The sequence below is a fragment of the Tetrao urogallus genome (genome assembly GCF_951394365.1).
Source record: "Tetrao urogallus genome assembly, chromosome: 14".
NCBI lineage: Eukaryota > Metazoa > Chordata > Aves > Galliformes > Phasianidae > Tetrao > Tetrao urogallus.
Window position 1 is genome coordinate 4,447,617 of NC_136827.1, and position 15,915 is coordinate 4,463,531.

The 15,915-nt window shown below is 37.9% G+C and overlaps 1 protein-coding gene across 6 annotated transcripts in view; it reads right to left on the reverse strand.

The window, feature by feature from the left end:
* TENM2 (teneurin transmembrane protein 2) overlaps positions 1–15,915 on the reverse strand; it is a gene marked incomplete at both ends in the record, with an annotated part of 471,616 nt that overhangs the window by 62,472 nt on the left and 393,229 nt on the right. For 3 of the 6 annotated variants that reach the window (XM_079542339.1, XM_079542337.1, XM_079542341.1), the window contains 2 exons: positions 9,426–9,611; positions 11,034–11,234. In XM_079542339.1, the coding sequence (XP_079398465.1) occupies positions 9,426–9,611; positions 11,034–11,234 (387 nt within the window). Of the gene's footprint in view, positions 1–9,398; positions 9,612–11,033; positions 11,235–15,915 lie in introns of all 6 variants that reach the window. The other 3 variants (XM_079542338.1, XM_079542336.1, XM_079542340.1) reach the window with 1 other exon arrangement.

Sequence of the window (15,915 nt, forward strand, 5' to 3'; positions counted from 1 at the left end):
AGACTGTTGTAAGGCAGAAACTAAACCACCTTTAAAGTTTTTTTAAGAATTAGAGGGAGTAAATAATGTTACAATCCATGTCACACTGAAAGAAAAGGTGCTGCTTTTCCACGAGAAGTACTTAACTGTTTAAGAGAAGAACTTGCTTGGACTGAATTACTGAAATCTACTATGTAGCTGCCATTGCTATGGGTCAGCTCTAGGATCTGAAAATCTTCAAGGAAATAGTGGGACAATGGATCCTCTCTGCTCTAATCCTGTTATTGACTGAAGAGAGAAACGGGATAAATATAGTAACCTCAATTTCTCATGTTCCACTTTTCCTGGGATTTTAGTAACATGGTGTTGAACTGCTGCTAGAATAAGGACTAATTAGCCACCAATGTTGCTTTGTCTTTGTCACAGCGTGGATGTGTTTTGAATACAACTGACAGAAGGATATCGACAGCTATATGTCAGTCAATACTGTATCACTGAAAACACTACAGTGATACGTGCTAGAAGTTGTAGAAACCCAAACTCATAATTAAGATTCGATGGCAGCTACACCTCAAATAATAATGACCTTAGCACTACACCAACTATTCCCATTTTCAACATCCAGATGTGAACACTGACCACCAAGCTCCAGCCCAAAGACTTTCAAGAATGATTAAGTCTGGATTTCTCTCTTACAGTTCAGTTACATACATAATTGTGTTTTCTTTAGGAAGTGAAATACACTGCATTACATGATGATTTCTTTTTGACATAAAACGTTCCTTCTGCTTATATGTCTTGAAAAAATGTATCAAAAATGCAACAGGCTGAGGCTACTTGCAAGAAATACTTCCATAAGGTGAGCTTACTCTAATAAGAATTTCATAAGCAGGTCAGAATAGTGATAGAGAGAATGAGAGAAAAGAGCTGAATACCTTTGTAAAAACTTCATTCAGTGTGAATGGTTCAGGACACAGACTGCCTCACAGCCAGCACCATGAACAAGTTCCCCCAGTGTGGTTCTTAAGATTGTTTTAAAAATAGTAAACGCTCTTACTGAAAGCACTGCAAGACGGATGTATCAGTATTCAACATTAGTTTCTACTTTATCCTCAGTGAGTAGTTATACCGCACAAAACATAGCTGATGATAAAGAAAAAGCTTTCAGTAGCTCATTTTTTTCCCCAAAGCCCTGAACAGATCACACAGCAAAATCCTGAACTGACACTTCAGAGATGCTTTTTCTTTCCTGACACCAGTACTTTTAATACAATATTAAACTAAAATTATTAACTGGAGACATTCAATAGCATCAAATACCTTAATAAGGCAAACCTAACTTCTCCTGCCATCATCCTGTTAATACGATGCTAAGGTAGGAATCAGAAACAAAATTCTCAAGAAACTGAAAATGTAAAAGCTTATGTCTGAATGCTTATTCTGCAGAGGTTGCTGGAGGCAGATGAAACACATTTGTCCTTAACTGCATCTTCAAATATAAAAGACTGTATGAAACTGATACTAAAAATACTGTAATTATATCTTGAGGATGTACAAGCGAGAATAAACATAATTATGGAAAAGATATCTTTAATGGGAACACTAACAGCAGTCCTCAAAAGAATGGACAGATATTGTTCTCTTTTCTGTTTGTTTCTTAGTAAATATTATACCTGCGTATATACACCCATATTTCTCAAGATCTGGCACTACTGTTGTATCTCTATCTCGCTGACCTCTCACAAGCATTCCTGTCTTTGTTGTTTTGTATCCAGCATTCCGTGTTATTCACTCACTCGCTGAAGCTGTGCTTGACACCACAGGGTACAAAATAACACAGAAAACATTATCTCTGGAACAAGAAAAGACTGCCTGATGCTGTGAATACGTCTATGAACAGCAAAATCAGCTTTGCCCTTTGAAAAGTTAGATCAGCAGCTTGATTGATTGCCCTCCCTACCTTTTTGTAGTCTTTTAAGAGTTCAAGAATTGGCCAGAAAATCAGTATAGCTCATGTAGAAGCCTCTCCAAAAGGAGAAAGAAATGTGATTTCAGTTTTGAAAACTATTCACCGAGATCTGTTGGGTGCATCTTTGAAGTAGCAGACAAAATGCAGGAAGCCTTGCTGGAAACACACTCATTACAGTTTTTGGGCTAGAAAGGGGAGAAGTAAGGTCATGTTCTGCATATATCCTATATAAACGGAAAGAAAAAAGCTGCTCAAATGTTCTGTTGCTGCACTGTGGCATATTTCAATCATTCATAGGAAGCTCTCAGCAAAGAATGCTAACAGGAAACTTCTTCCTGGTGAATAATCTTGTCTCCTGGTCAAAAAAATATCCCTACTTGCCCTGTGTAAATCCTGTAAATGGAAATGAACTCGGTTTCTGAAGTCTTTAAAAGTCAAACCATTCTCACTGTATGCAAATCTCTACATAGCTGATTATATGTATCTGGAAGGAAATAGTCTATTGCCCCTGGCTACAAAAAAGTAAGAGGATACACATGGTAGTTCTGGATATTTTACTGCTACGTAAATTGCTCAGGAAGTTCTCTCAGGCCTAATAGACAAAAGTAGCAAAGTACAGGTAAGTTACCAGGAAAGGACTTTAGAAAGTAACAAATCAGAAAAGAAAATATGCTGAGCTCTCAAATAAGAGCTGTTATTTACAGAGCGTGTAGTTTGGGGACTACCATCCAGAGATATCATTCACAAGTTTTGGAGGTGAGGTAAAAGAGGACATTTACAAAAATAACAATAGCAACTGTAGCTGGAAATTACTGAAAGCATCACCCTTCCAAGGAACAAATTCCTAGCTGATTATTCATAGGGCACCTGAACCTTTGCTGAAGCACAGTGATGCTGGACTACAATACCACCTAACTCATTCCTTCATTTTGGGCTGTAATGTAACGTGGTATGATGTGACACAGGTGAACATGATTCTCTAAATATCACAAACCTGACCTACAAGTCTATGCAGCACTACGTTATACACATCTGTGATCATAAATGGATCAGGAGCATCAGCTAAAGCTACAGCTGTGAAGTTAGTTTGCAGTAGTGAAATATATCTTCGTTACTATAAGAATATGAGTCTCTCTGCTGTAAACTCTTTCTGAAGTGGATACTTTCTTTGGAGGAATTAGGTGTGAAAGTCCATACAAAGATTTTAAAAGAATAACAATATTAAATACCACCTTGAAACCTAACTAAAAAGTACTGTTTTCAAGTCAAAGTACAAAAATGTCAGTCTATTAGTGGAACATCCCCCTCTCACACTGAGTCTCCCTATACTTGCATGACAAATTTAAATGCAAATTGTGTGCCAAGAACAGAAATCGTTGAGAATATCTGAGATTAATTTATGCAATATCTGTGACTGTTCTGTTTTGCTGAAGAAATGCATGGGAGGAACCCATCCTATGATACTCCAAATGAAATCTTGACGTCACATTCCTAAGGACTGCATCAAAGACATGGTTACTAAGAAATCAGGTGTAAAGACAACAGAAGGACTGTTGATGATGAACCCGAATTCATATGTATATGGAAACAGTCATCGTCCCTGTCTATTCTGGTCATGTCATCATAAATATTACCAGTACATTTTTGTATCATCCACCATGAAAGGTGCTCATGACCCATATGTGCTATTCATTTTCCAAATAAAGTGAAAAAAATGTGCTCTTCACTCTACAGAGCATGCAAATGAAATCTCTCGTCTTCGTCAGAGCTTTTTAAACCTTGATAAGTTATAAAGTGGTATAGATAAATTTTAAGTCAGAACTGCATTGAAGCCTAATATATCTAACTCCCAAATTGCTCTTTGTCAGATCCGATGGCTTTCCACTGTCTCCTCCCACACGCTTTCCATCTCTTCTGAAAATTGCTTCATCTTTGAATCATTACCATTATAATTACTAGAAAAATCAGGAGAAGAAAAAATCTTTGACACAAAGAGTATTACCATGGGACAAAAATATCCTGCTGTAACCAAAGATAATGCTCCATTATTAATTTCTCTATCAATTATTGACTTCGTGATAAGGTAAAAGTGTAAATGCTTCCACCCTGTATGTGGTATTCTTCTGTGCCTCCAAAAAAATGTAAACATGTCTAAAAGCTAGAAAGTGCATGGCTATTCCAAAACTCCTGAGGAAACATTTCTTTGCCTTCGTAAAACAGAGAGGTGATGCTATCCATCCAATATTCAGTTTGGTGAGTCTTGGTACTCCAAAGGCAGGGGGTTTTAAGTGTTTGCCCACTTGGGGTTAATTTTCTCCTTGTTTGGGAGTTTTAGAATGTCTCACGGCATAACTTGTCAGCCTAGTATTCTGCAAATAGCCACCTTGGCTGGATAAATGATTGAAATCTACTTTTACAACTTCTTAGAGGGGATGAAAGCACAAATTTTAACTTGGACCATTATAAAATAAGATATTTAAAAGGAATGCTTCCTTTTAAACTCCAACAGTCCGCTTCATACTATCATTTAAAATCACACTGGAAGGGATCTCATATAGTTCAATGATTTTCTGGTTGGCTTTCTGCCCCATAGCAGGATGAATTATCTCCATGCTATTTTTGATAGACATTTGTCTAAATTGTTGCTAAAAGCTCCACTGAAGCAATTCCACAACTTGCTTAGTTTTTCATTTTCTGTAACAATATTTTCCTATTACCGAATACAAATCTCCCAATTTGTAACTTAAACTTCTTATCAATCACTCCAGACAGAGTCTTCTTTTTCTTTTCCCTGCACCTTTCCATGAATCTGAAGGTTTTATGTTACTTTTCGCCATGTAGTTTAGAGGATCCCAGTTCCTTCAAATCCTTCTTTATTCAAGGCCCTGTAAATCTACAAGATAAGGTACAGTGCTAATAGAGATCTCTGAATTCTTTATTGGCCAAGGAACAATTTCTGCCATTGACTATGTCAGTGTAGAGGCCAAGAACTCAGTGGGAGAAAGAGACTGGCAGATCTTCACCTCCAGAGTTAGATCCTGAAAAACAGTACCAAGGCAAGGAGACAAAATCTGTAGAGATGCACGCGTTACCAGTGCTAGTTTAGTCTAGCCTTGCGTTTTGCCTTCAGGTAGGCACTGGAAGCTCAGCTGCTAGGGCTGACAGAGGGGTCACAGCTTGTTTGCATTGAAAATAGAAAAACAGAAAAGATAAGAATTATCTTGATTTTAACTTGCAGCAGAGTATCTTTACTATCGAGTATCCTTTACTCCAATCTTCCCTCGACTTCCTGTCTGAAAGCAGGAATGCTTACTTTACACCTACTGCAAGATGTGAGGAGGAGAGAAAGAGGCTTTGGGAATATGGCAGGCTGCCCTGATAAAATCTCCTGTATTGACTTCCAATGAGAGAGCTCACCTTTTAAGATAAAATGTGTTTGCAGTCTTTTAAATTTTACTTATAAATATTCAGGATGAAATCCTGGTTTCTCTGGTCTCACAGTAAGATTTTTACGAATCACTTAATAGCAGATGTATTTCATGCTGCAGGGATATGAATTACAGATAAAATTACACTTTAAAAATGATATTGTTGTCTGCTTCTCAAGATCTCCTTACGTATCACATTGTTCTCAGTCTACAGTTCTGGCAGTTTACATAGAGAACACCCTCACAGTAGAGTAAAAACAATAGTTTTACACATTCAAGTATTATTTTCAGTGAAAGTAACAGAACGGTTTCATAACAGCATGCTTCAGCAACACACAGATGCTTCAAGGAAAAGATAAATCTTTCATCTTAAAATTCTGGCATGAAATTGGTTCAAGATTTAGCAACTGCTGTATCTTAGGCTTTTGCTTTGCTAGTGGTTTTCCAATAATCTCTTCCTCATCTAGATTACCTCTATTATTTAGTTATAACTTCCTCCATAATTGCAATCACTGAATAGTAATCACTTAATAAAGATATCCTGACAGGTCTATTTTTGCACTTGGAAAAGATTCATTTTCTTTATCATCACTCCAGTAAGCAATTTTTCTTCCTAACTGAAGTAGCCAAGTGAAATGAAGTGTCTGGAGCACAGTTCTGCTCTGCTCCAGCCAGCACTTCAGTAAGACCAGGCACCAATCCTTTCATTTTTATATTATTTGGATATGGATTCTTCAAACTCCGTGTGACATGGAATTTGTGCTGACTGGTTTCTATATATAACTCCATTGATACACAAAGGTGAAGGCTGCCTTGCACAGCTTGTTACCAGTGAGCTGACACGGCAGACATTTTTTTCCTATAATGCAGCTAATGCAGAGACAAACCACATTCTTGTTTAAAGCTCATGAGAAGGAATATGAGCTTAGATACTCAATGCTGAAAAGCCAAAGCGTACACATATAGTGGACTGTTTTGAAAAGACTGACTGTATATTAGATAGAACAAAATAACCTGACAAACTTGGATACCTGCAGGTTGCAATAATGATTTCTTTTCCGCTGTCATGGGGATATAGAATGAGAAACTGCTGAAGAAACACAAAGAAAATAAAAGAAAGTTTGGTTTACACATAGAAACCTCTTTTTCCTCACAAAGTAGACTGATTTATCCTGAGCAGACTTGGCTTAAGCCACTAAAATCAAAGCGGGCTTTTCTCCTGACTTGAAAGGATTTCAGACTGGGTCTAGCAATATGTGAACGTTCAGACCAAATAAACTCTCCTGCAGGAATCCCAGTTTTCTGCTTGAAGACTGTGTAGGGAGTGCATATCATGAAGTTCCTAGAGAGACTGAACACAGCTATTAAAGAACTGAAGCTGTGCAGAGGGAAGGGAAAGAATTCAGCCTTTGCTTGTATGCCTTCTGCATCTGGCCTGGCCTTGCTTCCTCTTTGGACAGACAGACTTGTGGGGTTTCCAAGGTACCTTCCAGACAGGACTAAGGGAATGGCTCTGAATTAAAAAAACATTAATTAACATTCCTGAATATAATTGTTTAAGGCAGACATTCCCTAGCTAGTAATTCTGATCTCAACATTTCAATTGAAAGCTTAACCCATAAAGGGAGCGCACTAAGTTAGAATGAGTTCCTGTAAAATTTAAGTATGTTTTAGCTATTCACACAAATGTTTAAAGTACTCTGAGCAATTCATTCTTGGCTCCCAGGACCAATCTATTCTCCAAGGACCAATTGTCCAATGGTAACTCCTAGTGTTTTCTTTACAATCACTGACAAAGCTCAGTTTTATCACCCTTACCTTCCACCTCTCTCCTTTTGAGCCCCCTATAACGAGCCTCTGTGTTAAAAGCAAAGCAGAGAAAACAAACTGATGGGATAAAGCTGTGATGCTTTCCTCAGCTGACTTCCATTTCTGGCATCACGCTTTGTTGCTTTTGTCAATGGTCTGACAGTCAGGGAATGTCTCATTAATACAGCCTCCTCACAACAACATCCATCTGTCCACATGTAGCACACAGCTTATGACTGCACAAATTTAAATGTATGATAAATGGAAGGGCAAACCTAATTTTATTTTATTTTTTTTGCCCAAAGTCTAATCTTTACTGCAGGCAGACCCACATTAAATTTAAAAGAAACTTTTCTGATACATACCAAACAAAAAGAGCTTACACTTACTTACTTTAACCACTTCACCAATGTTGGCCTTCCTCTCAAAAGAAAAGCAATAGGGAAAATATTTATTTCACAGCTTTGAAAATTAAATGAAAAATCTCACTTCAGGATTCACTTGTCCAGCTTGTAATTTTTCAAATTCTTTTACAATGTCAGTACAAGGCATCTTTTTGTGTGCACAGTAATGAAGACTTGAAATACACTAATTATCTCTGAACAGGCATGATTCTAAAAAATTATTGAAAAAAAAAAGGGCAAAGAAGCAACTTTTAGAATAAGCAATTATTACACAACTTAATGCAAAAATATTTATAAAGTAGGCATTTTGTACTCAATATTAAAACAAAACGCCTGGATTAATCTAGCAGAGAGATGTTGACACGATGGAAGTCAGGAAGCAGTTGTGAATAAACGCTCTGCATCTTTGCTGGTGACAAAGTGTTCAATCACAAAAGCTTTGACTTTAATCACATTGCCGTAGTGCGGTGGAAGCATGCAGCACCACAAAGTCAGAGATATGCCCTAAAAATATGATTTTGTTTTACCAATAAGCATATTCTTTTACTTTCCAACTCATGTATGCATCTGAAATGGTTTGTATATTCAAGGAGAAATCAGAGGGGAATGGAAAAGAAAAACAGCTTGAGGGATGCAATAATCTCACCATACTTTTAATTAAAGAAATAGCAATTCACTTGTAATAGGACTGTCCCATTAGGGTCCCTTTTTGCCATGAAAATCTCAATTGACCTACTCTTTTCCCTGGTAAATTCATCCCTTCAAGAAGATGTTGCTTCTTGACTCACCAGGTTTTTTTATTTGAGGTACACCTCATCGTTCTCTATAACTTTTTTTTGAGAAAAATACACTTGCCTGAAACTCACACAGTTCCAGTTCATATTTGGAAACTCTTACTCCATATAATTTTGCTTATAGTTCTCAAACAAGATTTGACCACTTAGATCTTCCAATTTTCAACTACAATACAGGGAAAATAACATTTTTTTCTTCCCCCCCCCACTCCTCCAGCAATTTGATAATATTGTCCAAATACCCCGCCTGACTGCTCGTAGGGACAAAATAAAGAACATCATTTAGGAACAATTAATTGCTCTTCAAAATAAGATTTCAAGTGCTGTAATTGAAGGGATAGCACATCATTACTTTGTGTAAGTATAACCTTTTTGAACTTCCCAGGCTGACACATCACAGCTGAGGTGCAATCGTGTTAGTCACAGCACTCTGCATGATGCCAACACTGCGCTGAGCAACACACTATTAGGAAAGGGTACAGCAGCATGCTGCACTACTTGTCAGGCCCTCCCATGCTGTGATTGTCTATATGCAAACACCATGCCCACTGTCACAGCACAACACAGGGAAATGCTAGGGAGCTATTTCTGTAGCACCAGGAGCACTTATTCCTCCACCACTTGACCCCTGCTCTGTGTGGAGATGGTGGTGGTGTGTTTCAGATGTGATGTATAATAGCAGGAAAGCACTGATGCATCAGACCAGGAAATTAAAAAAGATGCCATTCACACAAAGGAATGTTTAGTTAAGTTTGAAAAGCTTGGCTCAAAGGACACCGTGATGGACCATTTGTTACATCTTTACTTACTAATGTTCGTTTGCTGTGGATTTTTTTCCCCCCAAACCAGCTTGTTATTTATTTTCAATGCTTCTAAGAGCTCATCTGCATTTCGCCCAACACATTTGGAGCCCAAGATAATATTGGAAAGCGTTAGGGTCCTTAAAGGAACAGCCTATCACAGTACACCACAGTAACTATGTCTCTACGATTTATGAAAAGAAAGCAATATGTGCCTGTTTCGGTGCCTGTCGTTTGCCTACCAATGGTGCAGTGCTCCCCATTCCAGCCCTCTCTGCATTCACATTTCCCATCTTTACAAGTTCCGTGCTCTGTACAACGGGGATGACACACACGCTGGTCACACGCCACTCCTGTCCACCCTTCTTCACAGCGACATGCTCCGCCAATGCACACCCCATGGGTGCCACAGTCTACAGAGCACACTTCTAGGAGAAAAAAAGAACACAGGTTATAGCTGGCTTATGTCAGAGGCAACCTAAGTCAGCAGTTGAGCAGAACAGGCACCCTTTTGCTGAAAGCAGGCCTCTTCTCGTGGGGATCAAAACCAGCGTTAAGCATTTAACTTTGTGAAGTTCAGAAAATGATTACAAAAATCTGCTACTGTATTCTGGACAGATCACGGTTGAGCTGTGTCCTCCATTCCAATGCAGAGAATTTCCTCAATGCCTTTCAGCATGGCAGAAGGGGGAACATGGATCTGCTTTACTCAAACCTGAACCTGCGCTGATTTTAACACATTTGTTTATTAAGAACGAGACTGAAACTCACCTAAAACACATTCAGCAGAGAATGGTCACAATTCAGGGTCACAGAGACTCTCGGAGTGACTGGAAAACATACTTGCAAGTGACAGGTTTGGAATCCTATTGCTAATAATGGTGGGACACCCAGTACCTTGCTCCTAAATTCTCTTGCTCTCTGGTAGCAGTCACAGAAAAGCAGAGGGTCTTTTGCCTCACGCATCATCAAAGAAATTGACAGTTTAAATTCTCATTCATGAATTTTGCTGGCTGCTGCTAATGCATGAAGCAGAAAAAACATATCTCGATCCTCATTTCACTGGTGGGGTATTCTGAGTCATTAATTTTAAGAAATAACTGAATAAATGTGAAAGCTGTAAATATTACTTTGAGAGACAATTGCACCTCAAGAATCAGCTCACAATATAAATGCAAAACTCCAAGTATTTTTTGCCACAAATAGAACATTTGCTGTCATGTCAAAGCTGTTCTTTTTTTCCCCTTAGCTATTTCTGTTAGAATAAACACTTTTACAATATTCAGTCAACTGAAGCATTGAAGAGGATGAATTTTTCAGCTTACACTTCTGTTCTTGCTTTTTAGAGTGCCTTTTGCCCTAAAACTAATTGCTTAAATATTCAGTGTACAACTGAAAATTGAAAAATACCCCATATTTAGGGGATCTTGCTGTTTCGTGATATTTTTCGTAAGTGGGTAGCATTGTGATGTGCCATAAAACAAGCACCAAAAATAGAGTATTTTCAATATTATGGACATATCTGTGAATCTCTGCAATGGAAGTTTTCAGTCAAAGTGGGGAAAGAGATATGAAGCAGTTAAGTAACTTTCTCAGTTCAGAAAGAAGTCAGTATCTGAAGGAAATATGGGCTCCTAACCTACACCCCCACCCCGAGCTGTCAGTCCCAAATTAGGAATGTCACAAAAAATAATCTAAAATGTATGCATGCTTCTTTCCAACACAGTCCAGAACAGGACCAAGCCTGTTCCTAAGAACAGTTCCTATTTGCATTTCAAATTCGCCTCCAATATTAACATTTTTCCAGAATAGGAGCACTGATGTAAAATTGCAGGAAATAGTTTTCTTACCAACGGAGCAGTCAGGACCCATCCAGTTGGGATCACAGCTACACAGGCCGGTGTCAGACAGGTATGTGCCGTGCCCACTGCACTGGTCTGGACACTGGGCTCTGGGAAGCTCACAGTTTATTCCACCCCAGCCTGGGCTGCAGAGACATTCTCCATTCACGCAGACTCCGTGATTGGAGCATGTTGGATCTAAGCAATCAACTAAATAAGAAAACAAAAAGAATGCACACAAAGGTCAGTTCCCACAATACAATGTATGGAAAAAAAGTAGATGGACACTTTTACGATCTTGACAGAGCGGCAAAATAAAACAAATCAATATGATTCTTCATGTCCTGTAAGTACCTGGTCTGAGAACAGAGAAGTGTGAAGTAACCTGTGCTTTGCATTAGGTCCATCTGAAATAAGGAGTGGCTGAAAAACAAACTCTTACTGCATGAAATCCGTGGTAAAAAAGCACAAAGGCTCAAAAATAAAAGCTACATACACACAGTGAGATTCCATACATAAGCCTTAAATGGGGACTTCTTAAAAGCACTCTAGTTCTAATGAGTTAAACAGTATTCTGAATAATAACTTAAAAAAAAACAAAACCAACAACCAACAAAAGAAATGCAGTATCTTCATCAGTACTACTATTACTGCCATTCAAATGCTGGATGCTGTGAGAATGATACTGTGATATTTCATCTGGATACCTAGAAGTCAAATTATCTGTTGCTTTCAGATTCCTACTCCACTATGGCAGTGAGACTGACAAGACCCAGTTACTTCAACCTACGTTCTAACCAGCAGACAATTCTTTAGTAAATAAAGAAACACAGATGTAGATACAGATTTCGTCTCTTCACCATCCAGAAACAGCAGAAGAAGAAAGTGAAAAAACAGTTGCGATGGAAAGGCATCCATAAAATGTCTTTTGCCATTTTAGCCCTGATAAATAAACGGACTGTTACGACCTTTCTTTCAAATAAACTCTATCAGTAACATTATGGTTTTCCAAATTTCCATCTCATATCATGAATTTGTGTAAGTGTGCTATGCTTTCCTGCAAACAGCAGCATGAGGTTTTACCAGCTGCCTTTTGCTGGGGAATTGAGGGCCAAGGTCAAACTTATGCCCTAAATAAAATGAATTCACCTCATGACTAGTATATATCAGCTCACAGGAGAAGAATCAAGAATGATTGGCATTCTCTTTTGCAGCTCTAGGAAGATCTCAGTTTATAATGAAAGTGATTTATCTCTCATCTTTTTCAAATTGATCCTTCTAAATTAAGGCAGAGACATTTTCACTTTAACTTCTGTGAACAATACTTGATCTCTTAAATCTCAACTTTTCTATAAACAGACATGTCAAATTATTTTATGAAGTTACAGAACATTTAAAGTAAGTATATAGATTAGATACAACTCAGGATTGAAGCAGGCACATTTAGATTTACAATAATGTGAGTTATCAGAATAACTCACGTTAGATTTTAATTCAGATTACAGTAGCACAGAAATTACTGTAACATTTCTTACAAGATTTTCACAGTAACAATGACCCCAGTGTGGGGGGTTCTGCTAAGATTTAGAGTTCAGTTAATGGGATCTGAAAATATTATTGTGCAATTTAGTGTAAGCGTAAGCAATGATTGTTCAGGAAAAAAATTGCCAAAGAAAAACGGCAAATTACTGATTGTTCTAAAACTATCCAGAATGCTTTTCCCGCACTGTTAGTGTGCCTTGGTGCTGAACAAAACCAGAAGCTCCAAAGAATACGCCTTTCATGACACTTCTGTTGAACCAGACAGGCAAAAGAATCTTATCCAATAAATAAAGAAACAGGAGAAAAAATTAGGTCAATTTATCTTAAGGGTGAAGGCCATGTCTTCCCCTAAATGTATTATTATTTTTTAAAGGTAATATTTTCATGAGAAATTTAAATGGATAATGTGCAGCTTTCTGTTGTGTGCTGCAGCACAGCTGGGAACCTGAGGAAATACTGAGGAGTACCAATGTATGCCCCCTTTTACAAATGTACCTCCTTCCTTCTCAATTGCTAATGAAAGCAATGTGGAACAAAAACTTATCCTTCTACATAAATGCACTATCTTTCCTCTTTGCAAAATTGCTGTATGCTTTCAGCTGAGCTTTATTAACACAGAATAAGCCTACCAATTCCCCCAAATCCCAGCCCACCATTTTACAGAATAACAACTCACGTGAACCCTGCCAAAATGAGCGTAGCTTGATTACCTGCAATAGGACTGCACTGGCTAATTCTGCACAGGCTCTGTCCCCAGCTCTTTAGAAGAGTTTACAATGGACTTAATAAGGAATTATAAATGGAGATTCTTTGGTGTTTAAACAAAGGACAACACGCTTTAGCAAGCCACTCTGTTAGACTTAGAATTCGTAGTCTCTTGGCAGCTCAGATCATTAGAGCTCATTTAGTATTGGGCCCTCTGTAGATTTGATAAAAAGGGTACTGAAAGCAATTTATATCCCTAAGGACAAAAAAGGAGGTCAAGGAGTTTTATGAACAATATGTACCATAAACCCCCAAAGAGCCATGAATTACATTTATGAAGTTAAATGTCATTGAAAAATGACTCGACCATGAAAGTGACAAGAAAAACACCGTTAACCTAATTTGTCAATTTGACTTGTCTCCCCACATACCAGATTGAATGAAACCTGGCAAATATGCCCCTTCGTTTTGTGTGCAAATTTGTTAATAGAACAACAGTGTTTATGCTGCAAAAATTGTGCATCAAAAATATTGATTTTAGTGCCACTTTCATTTCAGGTAAATTGTTTGAACAGTGAGACCATGATGAATATCAGAAATAAAAAGTGAACTGGAAGAAGAAATGCTGACCCATTTGTTCTAATTCAGTTTCCTCGCTGGAAAATGGAGGATGAACCAACCTTTGCTATTCTTTCTGAAAACTCAAATCAGTAGAGATTTCATATTACAATATAGTACAGATATATTTATTTGTATCGTTCTACCATTAATTCAAACAGAAAGTTTAAATGTGAGCAGATGATTACTTGCAACTGGAGAGACTTCATATCAGATCCTTTTCCCAGACCTCATGAATTAATAGGAGAAATATGTAAAGAAGTAATGGAATTTTACAGAAGAAATGTTGGTTGTTCTTTATATATTTGTAAATTAATTTATTGAGTTATTTATTGCTCAATGATGTATGCAAAAGGTTATTCTAACCTTTTCTATCATGTTATCGGCACTTCCAAGTTTGCAGTTAATACCTCTTTGCCTTTGTAATCCATTTATCTGTTAGAATCCTTATCCTTTGAAGCGCTGGTGATTAAATAATCTATATCCTTTCCCCTCACATATTAATGTATCTCCCCAACACTGTTGACTGAAAATTTTGGAGCGTTTCCAGCTCTGAAAGGTGTTTACATTAACTCCTTTGCAGCTATACATGCACTAGCTTGTTCTATAAACTTATCTGGAATTGCTGATGTTTTGGTTTACCCACTTCAAACGTTCGCAGTAGGATAAGCTGAATTAAGCACTAGAAAAACCTACTTCTCTTACAGGAGCGTTAGGGGATTCGAGATGTCTAGCCCAAATACAGAACAAGCATTCTACACAATTGAAAGTAAAGAGAGCATCTGGAAATTATAATATAAATGGATGAGGAACTGCTTACAAGGTAAAATTTATGGAATTAAATGAAAGAAAGATCAATTTAGGCCATCTACCATAGTCTCTCTAATAATATTAACTCTAATATAACAATGAGGAACATGATGAAATTCATATAACTTAATTAGACTGAGCAAACAATTGCAGTTTGTGCCAGAGAGGTTCTGCATTCCTGGGGGATAGACTGGATGTTGCAGAGTGTGCTACATGGTCTTTTTCATGTCCAGTGCCCATGAGAACACTGCTTACAGCAGGGTATTACAGACCATCTTTGAATTTTTCCCAGAACTGTACACTCCGAGTGAACTGCAAACTGTCAAATCTACCATTCAAAAAGGACATTACAGAATTTTCTGGATGTTGCATAAACTGTAAAAAAAAGAAATGGAAAATCTACTGATTCCAGTTGAGTTCTGAATTAGAGCTACAGTGTTGTGAAAAATTCCTGGAAAGAGATGACAAGAATGAAGAAATTATTGCAGTTTTGGCAGTGCCACCAGTGAGAATCACAGCTTATTTTTGCTCCTAGCAAAATAACTTCGCACAGACTAATGCACAGTCTTGTCCCAAAGCTGATGACTGCAGTCCATATCCGAAGAAGTCCCTCAGTGGTTTAGGTCCCTATAGTTTTCTTCCTTCCTTCCTTCTCCTTCCTTCCTTCCTCCCTCCCTCCCTCCCTTCCTTTTTACTTTAATGGGAGAAATAAGTATTTGGTAAGATAAACATTGATGCATATGTAGTGTACAGGGCTGCATTCCAGTCAGAATACTCCTTAGAGACCCTTCAGTCCTAAACAGCTCCAGTTCTGTCACCTTTGTCTTCAAACTGCTCCTCCTTTTGGAGGATTAATAAACTCTGAGAAGTCATAAAATTGCTTGAAATATTACTCTCTGAGGACATGCCAAGGTATGCAGAACTGTCGATCTAGCAGTCCTCTGGAGAGTTAAATTCCTTTCTAAAACTATAGCAATGCATTTTAAAAAGAACAGGAGTCTGACTGACACAGCGCATTCTAACGGCACCCACTGTGAATAAAACCAACACCAAGCTCAATCTATGACCACATTTTCAATGGGTCATTTTGTTACATTTGCTCACCCTGCATACACAAAGAACTGAACACTTCCAACACGAAAAGCTTTTCTGCACTTCAAAAGTAGTTGCTGTTTTCATGTGCCAGCTACCTTTCTTTACTCCCATGGGACTGCAG